Here is a 21891-nt window from a genome sequence, read left to right on the forward strand (position 1 = left end):
TGTGTGTGAGCAGCCGGAGCTGTCTCTGTGCTGCCGAAAGGGGCAGAGCCGGAGCCAGAGCCAGTCCCCATGTGTCCGCACAGGCAGCACCCCCAGCCAGCCTGTTCGGGCCCCTTCTAACCACTAATGCATCCCAGAACAGAGATTGTGCTGTACTTATTCTGTGTGTCTTAATAGAAGTCTATTTGCTATTTCTGTGAAACTAGAATAAATGTGTCCTTTTGCTCATTAATCCGTTATAGATTGACTGTGAGAGCAGAATGTCCAATGCATTTAGAAGACTTTCCTATGGATGCACATGCTTGCCCCTTGAAATTTGGAAGCTGTAAGTTTATTTTAAATTGAGGTTTCTCCCTTTTTAGGCCACTGTATTTTGCAGCTGAGAAAACCTCAAGGTTTTAATCTTGTGTATTTTTCACGTTTGTCAGGGTTGTATTTTTATTCTTATATATATATTTATATTTAATATACTGATATTTTATATTTAATATAATTTATGTGTCTTAAATATCCTACAATGTCATGGCTGACCGTGCACAAAAAAGAAAATGACAGTGCTCTAAATATCTAGAAAAGTAGTTTGTCACATGGAAGATGTTGTTAGTTTCATAGTTGCTTTATTTTGCAAAGACCCAAAATCAGTGTTAGAGAAAAGTAAAACACACCATAGATAACTGAATTGGTTTAGGTGAAAAGAGTTCCAATGCCGTAGTCATGGTATGTTTAGAAAAAAATTCTTCATAGGATTATAACATACTCATAATACACTCATGTAATATTTCTAGAAGGGAAAAATCTCAGAAATTTCCCAGTAGTCCTACACTTGCAGCATATGTAACCCTACGTCAAAGAAAATACTGGACAAAATGTAGTGCAATTGAAATCACTGTACTAAGAGACAAAGCTTTTGCTAAGTTGAGAATTTCTCCCAAAACTTCAATTTGAATAGTAACCCACCCAACACTTAACTAAACATAATATTTTTAAAAATTAAATATAGTTCCGCCCTTTCAATTTTTTAAGTAAAAAACCAACAAAATCAAAACCAACCAAAACACAGAAACCAAAGTGAAGAGCTGATTCACCCTACTTGGTTCAGCACAAACAAGGAAGTTAAAATGTATGGAAGATGTAATAGTGTACAAATTGTTTCCTCAAAGGCTACTTTTTTCTCGCAGAAATGGGTCGCTTCACTGCTAATGGGTACTTAGTGGTTTGATCAATTGTAGAAGTCAACAAACAGAGCACCCAATTCATTCTTCACAGGTACCCGACAGGGTGATCATTTACTTGGGCTGAGCAGCTCTGTGTTTACCAGGAGACAGGACTGATGGTTTGTCTTTAAAGAGCTGAGAGCCTCCAAGATAAGATTTGCAGAACAAGCTCACACAACCTTGGAGTATAACTGACAAGAAGAGTTTACTCCTTGAATGTTAAGTTTTCTTACAGCACTTCCAATAAATCTTTCCAAAGCTCCTGTGAAGCAGAAGGGGAGGGGGGAAGCCTGACTCTAACTAACCAGCAAAGAGCTGCAGGGAGTTCCTGCCTGATGGCAGGAGATCTGTGCACCCCTGGGACATCAGAGTGGCTCAGGATGGAATGTCTTTTGTGGGGCACATTAGAGTGTCCCTGGAGCTGGGAGGGGGGGGGGCACGGCTAATCGTGCATAAAACCTGCTAAGGACAAGTTTAACCATGAACAGTTCTGGAACAAATGTGAATCACTAGCCTGAACTTTATAGACTCAGTGAGACACCAGTCACCACACCTGTGCATCTCTGAGCCACAGCCTGAACACCAGACCCTCCCCAGTATGAACAGCATTTCCCATTCTTTGCCTCCATCGAGTTCTTTCTGGCTCAGTGTCCCAGATTAGTGTACTCGGTTCACAAAGTGCACGGCTTTCGAGATTACTAAGGATTTTGCCTCAATTAAATGACTAAGATTTGCAGAAGTTATTAATGAGAAGGGATAGATAATATGGATTTGCATACACATCCAGAGTCACACCACAAGGTAAAAACAAGATAGCAGAGAGATGTGCAAGTGTATCTGCATATCTTTTGTATCTAAATTGATTTCTTTTTCATCCTCTAAAAAAAATTATCATAATGTACAGAATTTTCTTAATTGAACAAAAAACATCAGTGATATTTCCGATGGAAAGACCATTTCTTACACTCCAGTCAGAAGTGATAACTGATATTTTAAGCTCAGAGTGCTGCTGTGGTCTGTCAGGTTTTAGAGGCTTTTTTCATTACTTCTTTGTTTTGAACACTAACTGCCTATCATGACAGCTGTTCAAATGGGGCCTAGAAAAACACCTAACTCCAAATGCTGGAAAGGACCATGAGACAAAATCAAGGAGTTTTCAGGGAAACTTTGCAGTCACCTGCTGAGTTCAGGCGAGCTCCTAATCTGGGATCCTCGCTGGGAGGAGTTCCTTCTGTAACATGGTTTTACTGCAAACACCGCATGAGAAATTCACTGTCCAAAAGAGTGCTTAAAGCTGGACCTCTCCCCTCCTTCTCAACAGATTATGTCATAACTATCAAGGTATAGAATATTTCACTCAATATTTAATTATTGACAGAAATGTATCCTGTAGGACAAATCACTGGACCTAAGTAAGACATGAAAATGGGAGTCGCTGTTATAGATAGAAAAAGAACAGTTCTTATATTTAATTGCCACTTTTAAAGTGATAATCATATTCAAATACATTTGGGACATTTCTGTTCAACAACTAAAGCAATTAATTATAATCATCTTAATGGACTGGAAAATGTACCGAAAATGCATTTAATTGTCACAAAAGTCATGCTTTAAGTGCAGACTACAATATCACACTTAGTAGCTCCCCAAGGTAGTGTTTGCCTAGCTTCGTTTGTTTTGGATTAAACCGGGTAAGAGTTTTTTTACATCCTCCATTCATCACTTGGAGCTGGACTCCTAAAAGCCTCCCGCTGAAGGAGCTGCACGTCTCCTGTGGACTGTGCCCCTACTGCAGAGGCGGAGAAACACTTGACCCAGCTCCAAGGCTAAAGTGATTTGCCAAAGAGCAGCTTAAGCTGGAGGTTATTCCAGTGTAAATTCAATGTGACAAACGCTGAAGAAAATCTGGAACAACGAAATGCCATATGTTGGCAAAACAAAATCAGAAAGGCAGATGCTCTCCTGAACTCTTACCACAAACTCCTGATTGTCAGTTTAAAACGATGGCCAGTCTGGCTCAGGGCAGTGACAGGAGCCAAAGGCTGTGCTGCTGTTCCTCAGCGTGCCTTGGATGCTGAGGGTGGAATGGAGCGCCCAGTCTGGCAGGTACAGGGCAGGGCAAGCTCCTTTCCAGCACTGCTGAGTATCCTCCCTTCCCTCAAATCCAATCCAGTGGTTCTCAGCAGCTCAGAAAACCAGTCCTCTCTCTTCCAAGCTACTCTCATACTCCAGACAAATGCTTGAAAATGGGTATTATTATTGCCACTCTTTCTTTATGTGACTAGATTAGCAAATCAATTCCTGTGTTTACTGTGGTCATTACTTTTAAAGTCAGAATTACTAAGGTGTAGATTTGCATTCACCATTGACTCCGAAAACATATTCCAAATTATGTTACAGTGCTGGGGGAATGTGAAATCTGAGGATAAAAGCACCCTTCAGCTTCCATAATGCAGAACCAAATGCCATGCAATTAATTTACCAGTGCACTCCCTCCCACACCACCTCTTCAATTACTGTTTTCTCTTACATTGATAAGATAAAATTGTTAGCTCACAAATGAGGTCAACTGAACCAGATTCTCCCTTTCCTTTCCTGATTGCCAGTCTGAAAAAAGGGAAAATCTCATCTTGTGGGTAGGATTCTACTGTAATTTTGGATGTCCTAAGTTGTCCCACCTGGCTCCTACCTGCCTGTGCTGTGTGCTAGTTTGATGTAGGTTCTGATCACACATTCAGTCCCATTCATGTCTTTGGATACTCTTAGGTGTCAATATTACACAAGATGCCTTCATGCAGTCAGACTGCACAAAATGACAGAAGAATTTTACTATGGGACTAAGATTAAAAATATTTATATGTAGCTTGATTCTTGAAATAACATGAATAACAGTACAAATCCCCTCAATGGGACATGTAGATGCTACTGAATTATCTCTGTAACATACCAGACTGCTCAGGTTTGGAGAGTGCAGTGCTTTTCTTTTGCTTTGTGCCAAACTCAAATAAATGTGAACTTGAGTGTGAGGACTTCTCATAAATAACCAAAGTAGAAAAAAAAAAATAGAGTCATTGTCATTTAAACTCACTGGAGCCTAGGCAGCCTCAGAAATGTCTGCTCGGGCTGTTGTCCAGCCCAGACAGTGTGACAGGGGACAAACAGACATGGAGAGCTGGAACCAGGCCCGTTGTTGGGAGATCACTGAAGCCACTCTGAGAAGGATTTACTGTCTTACAGTGGCCCAGAAAACATCACACTAAGAAAAATTGAAAAGTCTGGGGCTCGTGTTTCTTGACAATAGTTTAAAATTAGAAAAAGAGTTTGGAGCCCTTGCTCATGAAATTGCATGGGCATCTGGGACATTTACATAGGTAGCAATTATGGAAGAGAGAGAAATGTTTTCATGGCATTGAGAACCAAACTTAATCCAGCCCTACAGCAGATATTTAGCTAATCATCATACGGATGGACCTGTACAATCAGTTCTATTTCCCACTGATAAATTCCAGTAAGCTAGTTTTGGGTTTCTGCAGATAATTAAAGAGATTTTAATATTCAAACTACTTTGCAAAACATTGTTCTGATAGAGCCATAAGGCAGCAGAAGGTGCAAAGCTGAAATGCAATGTATTTTGTTTTAATTAGATGCTTATACCAGAGCAGAGGTTGTGTATGAATGGACACGGGAACCAGCCAGGTCAGTGGTGGTGGCTGAGGACGGCTCTCGATTGAACCAGTATGATCTGCTTGGACAAACTGTGGACTCTGGAATTGTGCAGTCCAGCACAGGTCTGTGAAAAAAATTTTTTGGGGAAGGGTCATATTTCATTGCCAAAACATAACTTAGAGCAGGAGAAAAAAATACAAAGACGTAAGAGTAAGAGGTAAATTGCAATATATGAGCTTCAGATTAGGAAAACATGTCTGTGAAAAGTTAACATATCCTGGGATTATTTTCCTACTTTAACTGGTGGTTAAAATATTTGAACAATTAAAAAGGTTCCTACAGCATCAGATCTAGCCAGAAAAAACAATAATTTACATTATAAAGAAGCGCTTCTCATATTCTTATCGTATTATCTGCTTACTATGTAAGCTTATAAAAATAGTATAACAACATGAATCCTCAAAGATCATATTCCTGGAGGCAGTGAAGTTGCTAGAAGCAAGTATATAGTTTCTCAAGGAGGTATTTAGAGAATGAAAAAACTATGTCATCAAATTAAAAACCATCTGGAACATCCAAACAGGACTTAGCTTAATCCTGGCACCACCTTTAACTCCAGAACTCTTAATAAGATACAGAAATATAGCCAACATTTAAATATGGTGTACCTGTAACCTTGAAGCTGGCTAAAAACCTTTGCTTTTTCACTTTGTAGTGTTTTTCAAGATGTGATTTTTTAAATTTATTTTCTAATAATTTGGAAGGGGCATGAAGACCTAAGTGCAGTAAGAAACTGAGCACTGGGCATGACCAAGAGCTCTGCTGGCCAGCCTGGCTGCTCATGGGCCAGAAGCAGCTCTGAATTAGAAGTGTTTGTATTGCTTGGAATGCACAACCTCGGGACTTGGAGAGAAGTGCAGTTATACCTGCAGAAACCAAACTTCCCAATGTGTTACTGCTAAAGTCAACCAACATTTCAGGGAAAGTGAGGCTCTTTAGGGTGAACTGTAATTCATGTCTGAATTTTTTATTTAGCTTGCCAAAATATATTCATATGCTCTATTAAGCCAAGAAAATTTCTCCCAGACAAGTTTCTAGGTTACAGCTGGGAAGCTTCTGTTCAGTTGATATAATCAGAAAAGAAGTAAGTGGGCTGGCAGTAATAAGGACTTTGCCTAAGAACAGCACCAACACAACTGCTCCCACAGACACCGCTTCCAGTGCCGAGCACAGAGGGCTGCATCAGGCAGCCGAGAGGAAAAGGGGAAAACTCTTGGCCTGGCCACACCTAGAAATGTTGTCATTGACTTTTCTGGAGCTAATAATTCAGCCCAGCTGCCCTTCACTGAAAAGTCAACAGGATTTGAGAGAAACTGTGAAGATCCCTTTGCTCTTTCCTGAAGCTGCTCGCTCAGAGAGCTGTGGGGCTGCTCTTTGCACTCCTGGCCAGCTCTCTGCTTGCTCCGTGCATTATAAGGGTGGCAGGATAATCAGAAAGGACTCACGAGCTTGGGAACATATCTAAAGCAAATAGAGATACCAATATAGCTCAGGGTAATTGGATAGTAATGTGAGAAGCACCCCCTAAACTGTTAAGAAAGGCAGGTAAGAAATTTTCAATCAGAACTGAAGCAGGTGTAAAATTTCTTCATACATATCCATGAAGAAACAAAAAAGGTTTTGTTTTGCCCATGCTATTTGAAAGATTTGAATTCTGCCTCCTTTTTCTGCCTGAAGAAACTCTTTCCCATTCCAATCTATAAAGTTAGATACAGTATAGTTAATACATAAAATATGCTGAAATGAAAGTGCTGTTGTCTAGATGCTAAAAAACAGTACAAAGAACTAAATGCAATGGTTATCAAAACTAAAAATAATCCTGTTACAGAATCTTTTTGTACCAAACTGACAATTCTCTTTAGTTTTTACCTGATAAGCATATACAGGTATGTATATGTGGAAGAAATTTTTATTGCTTGCAAATTCAAGGTCTCAAAGGAAAATTATTCTTGATTTGCTTTGGAAAGGAAAAGGCTTTGCCTTCCCCAAAATAATGGTGAGGATTAGAAGTGGTTAATAATTCCTTTTCTCCTTGTTGAGGTAGGTGGGCAGCCAGTCTCAGCAGCATCTTCCAGCCTATCTTTGTCCTCTGCTCATCTCTGGTTTAAGAGATGAAGTACGTTATGAAAATGATGAAATCCCTCCCTACTTTCAGAGTCGTGGATAATGACTCATCTTACAAAATGGCAAAAGAAATTGAGGACAATCTTCATTTAAGAGTTCTCAGCACCTTTATTAGGCCAGAAAATTAAGCTCTTTTGCAGCTGATTCTGCGGATCATTAGGGGAATCTACATAATTTTGGGCAATTTTAAGATGATATTTATAGTTGTCTGGAATTCTAGATCCTTATTTTCCCAAGGATTTGGGTGTAGCTGGGTTATTCTAAACAACCTCAAAACTATTCAATGATTTGATGGCTCCATAAAGTCCTTTCTTTTTTTTCCTAACGTCTTCCTTGGCTAGTAGACCACTTTCTGTCCTTATTTCTGGATATATAACAACATAACTACAAACTCTGATTTTTTAATGACAAGAGAATCTTGAAAGACTAAACCTTTTTTTATGGTATAGTCTATTCATCTATGCTGGCAATGGAATGTGCAGGTATTACAGGCTTAAAAATAGTATTCAGTGAGTGAAACAATAATTATCGCTGCTGCTGTTTTGCTTAAGCAGAGTCAACCATTTTTTATTTGTATGCAAAATTTCTGTCACTCTCCAGCTACTGATTCATATTGACTCAGAAATAGTTTAAAATTATCCTTTTTGCAAGCACCTTAACAAATGCTTAAAGGGCTCATCCAAGATTCTGTTTACATAGAATTATTCTGCCACCTTGAAAACGTTTCTTTGCACTGAGAATCATCAGGATTTATACTCACAATGGTCTGTTTTTTAATGATGTCCTGTAAATCTGCTGAGAGGATGTTGTTCTTAAGAGTTTTTTTACTGAGTTACATGGCATAAGTAGTAGATGATAAATATTTTGTTTTAAATTAATGACAAGGAAAGCCTTACTGTGATAAAGTATTGTGATAGCTAGAACTCGGTCCCCACCTCAAACCTCACGTCTGACATGACACACAGTAATTTTAGGTGCTCACCTGACAAATTTGGTTTATTACAAATAGTTCACAGAACACTGAATAATACATTTAATGGAACTTTACTGAATTATCAGCTGTTGTCTTCTGTGGACACAGGTTAGCTTATACTGCCTGCAAGATACTGTAGAACTAAGGGCTGTTTAAAAACTACAGCTACACAAGTACCAAGCACAGGCACAAACTCCTCCAGAGCTCTGAAAATATTCAAATAACTTAATATTCAAACCATTAAGTTAATATAGATGCAGGATGCAAGTGATGACTTTTATGCTTCATATTGTATAATACATAAATAAATAAATGGAATAAATAAAATGATAAACAGATTTATCTGCACAACACAGTTATTTGTAGAAGACATGGGGAATTACAACAAAGCTAAAAAGAAATACCTTTCTTTCTCACTTCCTTGGATAAGAAAAGATAAGAGAATATAAGATTCATACTTATGAAAGCCTGGCAATCAGAAACTGTGAATACAGGCAATATTTGCTCAAGAGCTGTTTGAAACTTTAGCTTGTTGGGAATTTTATGGCTGTATTACAGCACTTTCAAAATAGAATTACAGAGGAATTGCTGGGAAGCTAGAGAGTGATAACCAGCTGTCAGGAATGTGGCCATGCTTTCAATTAAAGAAAGCCACCAAATATGGCAAGCTAAAGATGCAGTAAATAACTGGAGAGCTTTAATGGCCTGCAGTCATTACAATCAATCTCCTCAAAGATCTCCTCTCTTCTGAGAAATGACTGAGGGCCACTGGTACTTCGGAGGCTTCAGAGGATGGTTTTGCCTTCGAACTGGACTGTAAGGCCTTATTCTGGGGCTCTGCTTTGCTAATTCAGTCCTCATGGCATTACCTTTAGCTGACTTCCAGCTCTGACCTGCTGCAGTGCTTAACAGATGAGAGTAATCCCTGGCTTTTTAATTGCCTTTATGCTTTGGATCTTGTTCTCATTTTCCAGAGGTTAAAAATACTTTGATAATTTAAGCAGCTAAATAAAGCTCCAGAGTACAGTGGTGTGTTCACTCTGCATTCTTCACTTGCCATCTCCAATCACTGAATTAACTCTGACATACCATTGTGCACATTCTATACCTGATTGCATTAAAATAGCTTCCCACGGCATATCTGAGTTGATAAAATTAAATTATTAGCTCTTCTAGCCAAGACTGGCACCTTTCATAAGATCATAATCTCAGGGACAGAGGAGAAGAAGGTTGTTTCAGTGAAAGTTAAAGACAGGTGAGCAAAATTCAAGTAATAATGCCCACTATACTACTTCTGCCACTCCTATTTTTGAAAAAAAAAAAAAAAATCATTGTATATGCTTTGCTTTACCTCTCGATTTAAAATTTATTCCCTTTTCCCACTTTGCTACTGTGTTTTATATTGAAACATAGCAGGAGTATTGTCACATCTTATAAATAAGCTTTCCTTGGGGTTATATGTTGAGCAAGATTGTTCAAATGAATGTTCTTCTAGACCCTGCATTAAAGCATTGGGCATTTGACATGCTCGGTGCATAAGCACTCAATGTCTAGACATAGTTTTTCAATCACAGTTTAAGCTTTTCCTGTACAAGAGCTTTCTCTTTCAAGCTGCCTACATTTTAAAATAGAACTACAGTAATTTCATGCCATCTCTAATCTAGACAGAAGTTTCCATTCAGTTACATGTCTACTTGTTTCATTCCTAAGATAATGTTTATTGCATAATAAGAGTCAATCACAACAGTATGTTTTTCAGTCTTTTGGAAAATATAGTTTTTCCAAATCCATTTTCAGTTATGTAAATAATGTCCAGAAAATGAGCAGTATTTGCTCTGTTCTGGCAAGAAAGGTTCATAGAATTACATTTATTGATATATTAAAATATTAATCTGTAGTTGATATTATTAAATGTATTAATAAAATATATCCATATAAATATATATAAAAATACCATTCCTTTCCACTGCAGTTAGAATACCCTGCTCATATATTTTTGTAGCACCCTAAGCACTAGTGCTAATGAATATATTCTGTGTTATTCTTGCATTAGTCATTTACTTCAGGAGAGAATAATCATTTACTGAAGTACTAAATTAGCAGAACAGGGACATTCCATCTTCATAGCACATAAAGCACCCACAGTGGTAATGCAGACACAGTTGCATCAACAATTACATCTTAAGCCTGGCCCCACTGAAACACTTTTGGGAGCCTGTCTTGATTTAGTCTTCAGATGATGTTTACACGGGTTTACTGTGATGGTTTTCCATCTTCTGGTGGAACAAGACCTTTCACAAGAGCTCTGAGCAGCCACCAGTTAATGCAGACATTCATTCACTACTCAGCAGAGATGAAGATATGTAAATTTAATTAGCATTTCCCAGAACTGTCTAGTTTTGTATTATTAGTGGAACTTCAGAACCAGGTTTACTAAATGTTTTCTTCAGAGCTGACCCAGTTTGATCTGAGGACTTTTTTTATAAAAGGGATGAATATAATGAAAAATTACTTCCTATAAAGCTCTCTCATTTGTATATTTATAAAAAAATTAATGAACCTGTTTTTTTTGATTTTAGGAGAATATGTTGTTATGACTACACATTTTCATTTGAAGAGGAAGATTGGCTATTTTGTCATCCAGACTTACCTGCCATGCATCATGACAGTGATTCTGTCACAGGTGTCCTTCTGGCTTAACAGAGAATCTGTTCCAGCAAGAACAGTGTTTGGTAAGCAAGATCTATAAACTGCCTGGCAATCATGAGGCAAATAGATTTAAGAAGTTTTATGGTAAAACTTCTTAACTTCTCGTGTAATATGATGTTGGAGAACAGCATGAGCTTGGCCACAGTGCAGTACACAAGAGTTAAAATGTTCCATTGCAAGGATCTACATCCAAACCTTTAAAACTGACTGTAAGAAGAGACCTGAGAATACCTCAAGCAGTCTATTACTGCTTCAATTTTCCAAAACAACCAGAATATGAATAAAACATTTCTGACAATGGCAGTGACATTCATGGGGGGATTATCAGAAAGGCTTTAATCCATGGGTATTGGTCATTTGACATCCTTAGGGCCAATGAAAATTTTTATCTTAAAAAATTTTTTTCGTAATCCCTTTTGCAGGCTGCTGCTAAAGGTCTCCTGTTGAGATCAGCAACAATTTATTGTGCTTACAGTAGTGAATAGATCCACTCAACAAATACAGTGAGAAAGCAATCTAAAGGATTCTCAGTGTATACAGCTGGTCCCTAGAGTTTAACCACTGCTTGCAAATGCTTATCTTAAATTAGAAACAAATAACTTGCATATTCTTTGGAGAGATTAATCCATGTCAAGTACATATTAAATGAGGAAAAAAAAGCAAAAAGAAAGCCAACCAGACAAAAAAACCCCCCAAACCCAAAGCAAATAGGTGTAACAAATCTTTATTTAGGAAAACTAGAACCTGAGATTTCAGCTCTGTGACCTAATCTTTTTGGTGATGTTCAGATGGGACAGCTGAACACCTTTGGCAGGAGGAGGTGGAAGAACACACAGCCAAATTGGCTTTTACACTTGTTTCCCTGCCTCAGGGCATTGCAGGGCAGGATGCTTTGGGCTTTGCCCAAGAGAATCTCCCATTTCCCCAGAGACTCACTGCTGAGAAATGCAGAGCTATTTTACTGACCTTTCCTGGCACTCTTCACAGCTGTGCTTTAGCTTCCTAATGCCTCTGGAAATCAGTCACAACTTGCATAGCCTGAGACCTCATGAACCAAGCAGAGGCTTTCTGTTGACACACAGATGTGCATTTACACGACAATGGTTTAGACTACAGCATATTAAATTTGATTTACATAATATTGTTTAGATTAGCAACTAAAATTAGTTCTGAATTTTTAGCATCAGCTTCACTAAGAACTGCTCTAGTAGGGACTTTTATGGGTCTCTGTAGTCAAAGCTATTGAAATTGTAACTATTTCACCTTTTTTTGCACATACCATTTAAAAAGAAGTGTCTGATCATCAGTTTGAAATACTTCATTGTCACTAGATGGAGAACAGAATTTCCTAGTCTCAATGAATAATATATAATACTGCAGAGTGCTCAAAGTGCCATCTTCACAGACTCAAGAACCCACACGTTTCTCAGTTTTCCTTTTAGAAGACAGTTATTTAGTAAATAATCTTGTGTTAGCTCCATTGCTATGTATCAAGAGAGCTTTTTCATTTCATGATGGCAGTGAAACAAAGTCTCAGAACATGCTGCATGAATACCTACACATACAGAAGCACAACTTTCATCTTTTAAGTCCACTTAGTACCGCAGATAATAAAAGTTATAAATCCTGTTTTGCTACTATGTAAGAGAAACATAAGCTCACTCATAATGAGTCAAAGACAAGATTTGTCTCTCAGGGAAGAGAAATTGCTTCCTCATTAGGCACTAGTAATTCAAGCTCTTCACACTCCCATGTAAATACATTGTTCATTATCTGGCCTATTTTAGCCACTGCTCATTTTCACTGGCAGTGCAGCGAAGATGAACTCCCCAGACACATTCAGTCCGTGACAGTGCAGTTGTCAAGGTAACTTGTGGACATGTGATTTGATGGAAAGGCCTGACATGCACTTGGAGATTCATTTTTTAAGCAGCTGCAGGCAGAGTGAGTTCAGTCCAGTCCTGGTTCTCTCTCAGGTAAGGGGCAAGATTCAGCAGTGAGAAGCTCTGATATCAGAAATACAAATTACACTGTCATTGTTCCTACGTAAAATGTTTGCTGTTTTCTGGGCATCAGTGAATAAAGGGACAGAAATCTGTAAAACCATCAATTCAAGTAAATGTAATAACACATAAATCTTAGTGCCCTTTGAGTATACCTTTGAAGGAGCTTATACCAAATAATCTGAATGAAACGACGAGTATTTTAGTTTTCTCAGTATCTTGGAACTGTTGCAAGAAAGAACTAAAGATGTTAAATTGTTACACCCATAGGACAATTTGCAGGGCACGAGTAAAGAACAGTGACTATGAATTTTCAAATACCAGGAAGTGTAAAGTAGTATCCATTCCACAACTCATGATATTATTTCCATTCCAACTTTAAAAATAATATTCTATTACAACAATGTAAAGAATAAAGGTATAAAAAAATGTTTTGAAGATCCTGCAGCTTCCACAGAACTTGAAATCTGCTATCCTCAATTAGCAACTGAACCCAGATGGGGAAGTTTATAAGAATCGGAGGCGTAGAAAAGGCTTTTCCATCTATGAGAAATGAAGGACAAAATCCAGCTGCCGGTCCTAAAGCCACCGCCCCGCTTTGCTTTGCAGGAGTGACCACCGTGCTGACCATGACCACGCTGAGCATCAGCGCCAGGAACTCGCTGCCCAAGGTGGCCTATGCCACGGCCATGGACTGGTTCATCGCCGTCTGCTACGCCTTCGTCTTCTCGGCGCTCATCGAGTTCGCCACCGTCAACTACTTCACCAAGAGGGGCTACGCCTGGGACGGCAAGAGCGTCGTCCCCGAGAAGGTAACGCCACTGACCCAGCCCAGGGCACACGGGGCCCTGCCTGGGCACACAGGGGAAGGGGTTTTAGCCCATTAGAAATTCTTATTACTGAGAACAGTAAGTAATTACTCCAAAAGAATTTCCTCTTGTGTTCACACGCAGCGTTTCTACACAAGAAATACTCAGACACTGAGCATCTAAATACTACTTCTGCCATACCGGCTGACACTTGATGCTGTTCATAATGAAATATTCCACTGAGGCTTTGCCTTGTGCAACTCAGCGGGAAAGAAAAGAATGTGAATTATTTAAGGGAAGGCAATGATTTCTTTTCTGTTTAAACAAGAGAAAATGTGGATAACATAGTATAAATATACTATATATAGTGTATATATATATATACTATATATATTAGTATATGAACTATATATAGTATATATATATATACTATATATATTAGTTTAACATACTAATAATACAGTATAAATGTAGGCAAAAAATTCTGTGGCTGTGGTATTTGACAATTCCCAAGGTACAGTGCTCCCAAACACGAATTTCAGGAGGGCTGTTCTGTCATTAGGACCAAATAAATCACCACAGGGTTTTTTTCTTCCTTTCCTGGTCTATAGGAAAAATTGATTTGTTTAGGGGGAGGCACTGACAGCTGTGTTGGGGTGTGCAATCCTATACCTCCCTGAAAGCACTAGAGAGACATCTCACTGATTCCCTTTGGTTTTGGCCTGGTATCAGACCTGGTCTGTTAACCACAGATGCATCAAGAACTTGTTGAGGAACATTTAGGGAATCAAAGATAAGTTTCCCATCTTCTATGAGTTGCCATGTCAGCTGCTTCTGTGAGTAAGCTCATTTGGCTGCTTTTTTAACTTGCCTAATTGGCTATCCTGAACATTCACAAACTAGATAATCAGCAGAATAAATATTTGGAGGAGCAGATATAAGTCATCAGTCATCAGTGTGCAAAGATATGTTTTTAATTCAGGAATATATGCATATATATATATGCATTTTTAGTTGCATAAGTCAGTGAAATAAACAGAAATTATACTGGGACATTTATACAATGTGAACTATTAAAAAAATATTGTAGAACAAATGAGTGAAGTAGGAAAACAAAATAATGAGCTGCACAACTGCTGGTGAATATTAAGTTTTCAGTTACTGATGATACTTTCATTGAAAATAATTTTTTGATTCTTTGCTCTTTCTTCATGACATTTTTTATAAAACATGAACTGTTTTAATAGAACTTAATCCTTAAATATTAAATATTGCCTTGCTAATATATGCTCCCTTGTAACATAGTTAGATAATCAGTCATTTCATTTGTTTCAAAGAAAATTACATTTTCAAAAAAATCCCCCACCAATAACCACTGTTTAAGATATTGGAAGATTCATGGCTTTGCACTCCTGAGTAGGTAGGGGGGGTTCTGTGTCTGTTGAAGCCAGCTGAGATGTCCTGGTGCTGGTGGTGTGCCCTGTCTGCAGCCGTGAGCGGGCGAGGCAGGAGCCCTGTGAGTGGAGCATCACAGCTTAATCAAATTCAGAGCTCCAATTAGCTGGCATATTGCTTTTTCAGGAAGTTGAATTTTAGATAAAATAGTAAGACCTGGACTGGTTCAGGGTTTTCTGTGGCTCAGATTTTGGGTGACATTTTAATCCATGGAAGGGGTTTCCTCTGAGGCTCCTGTGAAGCAGCTCTTTGCCTGCTGCATTTATTGCTGCTCATCAGAATATCTGACTGAGGAGCAAATCGGGCTGGCTTCGTGCTCAGCCAGCCTGGTAGCAGCCTCCCCACTTGGGAGATAAAAAATGGACAGACAACTACATTAAAAAAAAAAAAAAAGCTTTCTCACATTGCCTTTTTTATTCTCTAAGTATTTTTTTCAACCTGTTTGTTCCTCCTATGCAGCAAAAATATTCTAAGAAAATTTGAACCTTTTTTCTTAGCCTCCAGCTAAGAATTTTATTGCCATCAAATAAAGAACATCTACATCAGAATCATTAGGTGAATCCCTTTCCTTATTGAGTAGCAGAAATTTCACATTTGAGCCTTCTCCTCCTCGCTGGGTGGGCTCCAAGCCATGCTTTGCTGGGCCTCTCCCCACTGGCCTGGATGCTTTGGCAGCTTCTCTTCGTGTTCCCAAGCATCCCCCAGGAGCCTGGCTGCTCCCTGAAACCTTCACCTCTTGAACAAGAATGTTTTATCAAAACTCTGCTACTGGGAGTCCCCCTCCATGGGACAGCTGCTTCTTGAAAACAGGGAGTTCTATTTACTGTATGGTGAAATGACAAAATAGATCCCATTCTGCTGATATGTTCTCTTTAATCATATTTATTCCCCCCTTCTAGGAGGATACAATGGATAACATTTGCCTATTCTTTTTGTGGCAAATACTGTCTAAAGATTTTTAAGCTCTGGGGATTTTTTTTGTTATCTGTGTTTTGTTGTTTGTTTTTTTTTTTTTTTTCTCCTAATGGAAGGAACCTGGAGTAAAGTGATGCTTTTCTTTACACCTCCTTAACAACCCAGTACATCTCTCTTCTGTGTTTCTCCTTGGGCAGTGGCTGGAGGAAAGGTTTGGTCTGTTTGCAGCTGGGACAGTTGAATGCCAACTGGTACACCCAGATGGCAAAATTTAAATTTTTTCCTACAACTCGATCCCAGAAGTAGAATACTAGAAAACATAAGGATTCAGGGGAAAATATATTCAAATAAGTGCAATAAATTCTTCTCCACTAAAAGATATTCAATACATTCTTGCTTTAGCAATATAAGTAGCTGGATGCAAAAATCATATAGTCATTTAAGTCCTTGTATACGGAATGGCATTTCAGCCACTATGATCCAACTGTAACACTCAGACAAGAACATGAAGTTCCCAGTCCATAATGCATGTGGCTTTGGTGGAAACCATTAGTGAGTAGGATACTGGCAGCTTTGCATTTTGTTAAATAATCCTCTCCTTTAGTGCATGGTTACATGATAATTTATTGTGTATTTCTATGTATGAATTGTGTCAGCACTCATCTCATTATTTCTCTTAATATTGGAAAGCTACATTAAGAATTTTTGTGTTTTGTAAAGTTTTGTTCTGGTCAAGAAGCACAGTTGATTAGGGAAATATTGAACTATGAGTGGTGTGTCACTGCTAATTACCATTAAAGCTATCAGTTCTGATTAAAGTTTATCCATGATCTAATTTGGTTTAACTAACACACATAACACAAATGGATGATTTTGTCTTTGTTGTCACCTAAATATTTTGCATGAGTCACGTATCCAGAGCTAACTTCTCTCTTACAGCTTATTGCATTTTGTGGCATGAATTGGATTAATTGCAAAATGTTATAGTGCTTTTTCATAATTGTATCTGTTGAGAAGATAGCGAGAATAAAACACTTTCTTCTTTCTTCAGCCAAAGAAAGTGAAGGATCCTCTCATTAAGAAAAACAACACATACACAGCTGCAGCTACGAGCTACACCCCTAACATTGCAAGGGACCCTGGGCTGGCAACCATTGCTAAAAGTGCAACCATTGAGCCCAAAGAAGTTAAGCCAGAAACAAAACCTGCAGAACCCAAGAAAACTTTTAACAGCGTCAGTAAAATTGACCGACTCTCAAGAATAGCCTTCCCCTTGCTTTTTGGAATCTTTAACTTAGTCTACTGGGCTACCTACTTAAACAGGGAGCCCCAGCTAAAGGTTCAAACTCCACATCAATAACCTCATTTCTTCCTATAGTTCTGTTTTGTCTTTTGCTCGGGGAGTTGCTTCCCTTTTCCACATACAGTAATTCCCATTTGCTTCATTGCCTCTGTCTTTAAGAAAATAAAGGTTTCTTTATTTAGAAAAAAGTAAAAAATATATCTATATATTTTACAAAACTGTGTGTGAGGGAGAGAACAATATAAGCTATATACTTTGGATAAGTAATTCTGAAAATGGAAAAGAGTGAGCTGTAGTGTAAGGGGTGGGGGGGCGGAAAGAAACCATTTATTGCCAGCTTAGTACTGAATGTCCCCAAAAGGAATTGTATATGTACGGGGAAAAGATATTTTTATTCAGAGGATTGTAGGGAGGGGGGAAATATTCTTTATGACATACTAGACTGTACCATTTATTCAACCACTGTTTATAATCTTTTCAAGGTTGTAAAACTTTCCATTTGCTGAATCCCATAAGATGTTATTTTCCTAATCCCTTTTCTCTTCTGTGTTGCAAACTACCTGACTTATAATATTAAATGGTCTTTAATGAGAAAGGAAATCTACTCCCTCTGGGTACAGTTTGTCCCCTGTACAGCACATGACATCCAATGGTATCAAAGGCTTTCATCTGCTCTCAGTGCAGTCTCGTTCCAAGCATTAAGTTGTCACTAGACTAGATTTAAAACCAGTTGCACACCCGAGTGCAGATCCAAATTCCCTCTATCACCTGCGGAATCCAAACAATTCCTGGATGCTTTAAAGATAGCTTTTAGTCATCATTATATTTTAGAGAGTTTTAAAAAAAACAAACAACAAACCAACAATTTTTGCAAGCTCTAGATATGTTGAATGTATTCTTTTATAAAACGATACATTAAAAGAAGCTTTAGACTGAGATTTATGAATAGCAGAAAGATAAAATATAGTATTTAAATAATATCTGTAAATATGCAGCATGAGATTGTACATTTTTTACTTTTTTAAAGTTGTGTTCTTAAAACATTGTGTAGGATTCACCTCTTAGCTCTTAATATGTTGTTAAATGCTCAATAAAACATATTTAGAGCCTGAATTAGAGGAAAAAATAAATCAGTGGTACTGGAAAGCCTAAAAAAATTAATAAGCAGAAAGTGCTTGGAATTAATTCCATTTGTAAAGTGGTTAAGTGTACAGTAGCTTGCAATTTGACAATGTCATCCAACGTATACTATTAGATTAACGACTGGTCTGCTCAGGTCATGCATAAACACTAAAGTATGGGATTATATTTGGTAGGTAAAATGGTGAAATATTTGTGAAGACAGAAGTTCATCTGTATATTACTGCTATATTTGCTGAAACATAACTGTTACAATAAGAGATGTAATATATGTAGCATTAAATACAAAGAAAGCATACATAAAAGAATGTACAGGAAAATAGATTTTATTGAGTAAACTTACTACATTTCATTTTTACTGTAGCAATATATTTGTAGGAACAATATGTAAGGGCTTCAAATACAAGATGTCCATTTTGCAGGTATTGTGCTCCCTTTAAAACAATTCTAGTCAGAATCATTACTGCTGATTCGTAGAAATCAAATTTCAGATAAAGATTTTTCAAAAAGATGGGAAGAATGGTGGATATTTTCAAGAAACATCAATTAACAAAGTGTAATACATGGTATTAAATGGATTTTGAAACAGTGCTACATGAGCCTCCAGAGAAACAGCTACTGAGAGTCAAGTTTCACAATCAGTTTTCTAAACTCTTTCTCAATAAATCAAAAAGTTGACATCCTCTATCTACAAAAGGAAACAGTTAATGTTTTATTTAGAGAAGTTGTTTTTTTTTTAATAATGCTTCATTGTCTAACATTTAGTCCTGTCTAAACTTGATAAGTTATATGATTGCAGCTTATTAAAAGGGGATGTTTCATCTCTGGTATCATGTGTAGATATATGTATAGAAAAAAATAAACTATGGCTCTTTAACTTCTGTGTACTTGTTTATCTTGTTATTTTTGGCGTTAAAGTAGTGTGTTCATTTAGGGCATTTTATCTTTCTAGCAATTCATAGCTACCTTTTGGTCTGCAGTTTGCACATTAGATGTGAATATTACTTACCTAGTCTGCTTTTTGCTATGCAATGATTGCATTATATCACCTCTTAGTTAGTCTATGCCAATAGTATTATACTGTATAAACTTGACTGCACAGTTTATCAAAGACAAGGTATTCTCTATGTAGCTTTTTTACAATGCTTTGCTAAACCATGTAATAATAGTAAGTCTTCCTTGAAAATAATGATACACTCTTATAGAGGACAGTTTCTGTTTACTCCTAAGATAATTTTAAAAAGAAGACATTGAATGTTTATTGCACCTCAGTGCAGTGATGTGGCAATAAAACCTAAATCTAATAGAGGTTGTTTATGGCAGAAGCATGTATTGCTTTACAGAGTTTAGCAAAAGCTCTTTATTTTATTGTCAGACTGTAATTCTATTATAATAATAAAGCTAAAAATGTTCAATAATGAAAGTGAATGTTTTACTTTGGTTTTCTTTAGTTCCTGCTTTTTTATGATGCATTGCTTGATTAACTGCTATTAATTCAAAAACTTAGGTTCTGTGGATTTGGTAATGAATGCAGTTTTAATAGATGATTTTTCTGTCCAGTGTTTCCCAGGGACAAATATAACAGGAATGTTTCCCAAATCTGATTTGACATTCAGAAAAGACAGTTTAGTCTCTACAATATATAGCCAGCAAAGCAAATGAACAATTGTACCACAACATGAAATACGACATACGAACAAAATACAATGCATTTCCTCCCAGATAAAATAGCAAATAAACCAGAACTTGAGAGGAAAAGTATGGGTATTTGTTAGAGATCTGTTTAAATAAATATACAGACCTAAGAAAGACTGTTAGAAAAGAATCTCAAGCTGTACAAAATTAATATTTCACTCAGTAAGTTGTAGGGATAGCATTCCAACAAGCAAATATATATATATATATATATATATATATATATGTATCTGGCTTGAAAATTTTAATTCTCAATTCTTTGTTCTTTCCCACATAGAAAAAGAGGGAAAGGAAAAATCATTCCAGTGTATTCAGTTCTCAGATTTTCTTGAAAAAGATCCCGGAAAGCAAGGCTTGTGCTTTTATGTAGGGAGAGACAAGAAATTGCAGCCATACAGCTTTAGAGTACCCAAAAGGCTGATATAATTGTGTATTTGTATATAACAATATTCACAGTGTTCTTAAACACGAGTCCTACAGAAGGATTCTTCAAAATGGAAGGAAAGAATGGAAGCACTCAGATTCTATTAGCTTATTATGCTTTCCCCTATTTCAAATGAGAATAATGCCGTGTGAATCCCTGTTCCTTGCTTCCCACCACTAACTGCATGGAGCTGAATCCCTGTGAAAACCCTCTCAGCCTTTCCTGGAGGATTATGGTAAAGAAAGTGTGGAGTGACACTGTTTGAACACCCACCTCCCATGTTCACATGCCAGATGCAGAACACACATGGGGATTGTCACATCTTCTTTGGCACTGCTCAGACATTTTTAGGTAGAATTTCACTCGAGTAAAATGAGTGAAAATGTCTAGATGCAACAGGATTTGACTCAGAGAAAACCATAGCACGATTCAGGTTCCCAGTGTGGAAGAAGAGCCTCATCAGATGACAGATTCACAGCCCCCAGTCAGTCCAGCATGACACCCTGACGTGGGAGTTCTGTGTTTGTTCTGAGAGTACATCAATAGAAGCTCCTTCAGTTTTTCTTGGATCATCTCCAGAAACTACTCCAGGATTTCCTTAATGACAAAGAACCTTTTTTACACCATCAATGACTTCTCAATAAAATTCTGACTCTTGGACTTTAAGTCCTGAAAAAAACTGATTTTCTTTCTCTCTATCTCCTTCTATTTTTCATCAATATAGTAAATAATAACAGCTTACGAAACACCCTAATGGCTAGAAAATGGGGCACAAATGCTTCAGGGAGCAAGTAATAACCTCTTTCAGCCTCTGCTTTGTATCTGAATGATTGTCCAAATAAATTAGTATGACCAGGGAAAGTCAAACTTTTTCTGCTGCAAAAATATCAGTCATACTTTAAAAGATAAAAACACTAGATCTTCTCAGACTTTCTATAGCAGATCCACAGAAAAAAAAATCCTTGTGCTATGCATAGACATGACATAGCTTAAATAAAAATGTGTTTGCAGTCTTAGCAGATGAATTTTGCAAGTGTATTATCAGCTTGTCAAGCTGCTGCTGTCACGTTACATCTGATCACAAACTGTGTCCAACACAACAAGAGAGGGAAAAGCCTGGAAAGGCCAAGTTTCCATAGGCTCTCCCTGTCTGGCCACAGCCCATCCAGGCAGGCAGGGGGACTTCCCAGTGCTGAGGAACTCATTGATTGAACTGCTTTGGGGCACCAGAGGATGCCCGGAGTAGACTTTGCACTTGCAGCAGAGCTGTTACACATGGTTCACCCAAAGACTGGAGACACTGCCCCCCAAAAACCTGCAGAGACACCTTGGCCATCCCAGGGCACAACTTCTCCCAGGGCACAGCTTCTCCCATGCCATCCCGGGGCACAGCTTCTCCCA

The 21891-nt window shown here is 37.8% G+C and overlaps 1 protein-coding gene across 2 annotated transcripts in view; it reads left to right on the forward strand.

Moving 5' to 3' along the window:
- GABRA1 (gamma-aminobutyric acid type A receptor alpha1 subunit) overlaps positions 1-19794 on the forward strand; it is a 42118-nt gene extending 22324 nt beyond the window's left edge. For both annotated transcript variants that reach the window (XM_027643268.1, XM_027643269.1), the window contains exons 6-10: positions 243-325; positions 4859-5002; positions 10617-10769; positions 13359-13561; positions 16980-19794. In XM_027643268.1, coding sequence (XP_027499069.1) covers positions 243-325; positions 4859-5002; positions 10617-10769; positions 13359-13561; positions 16980-17288 — 892 coding nt within the window. In that variant the 3' untranslated portion in view covers positions 17289-19794. The remainder of the gene's footprint in view (positions 1-242; positions 326-4858; positions 5003-10616; positions 10770-13358; positions 13562-16979) is intronic.
- Positions 19795-21891: the final 2097 nt, after the last annotated feature.

This window comes from Corapipo altera, unplaced genomic scaffold, assembly GCF_003945725.1.
Source record: "Corapipo altera isolate COAL_440 unplaced genomic scaffold, ASM394572v1 75, whole genome shotgun sequence".
Lineage (NCBI taxonomy): Eukaryota > Metazoa > Chordata > Aves > Passeriformes > Pipridae > Corapipo > Corapipo altera.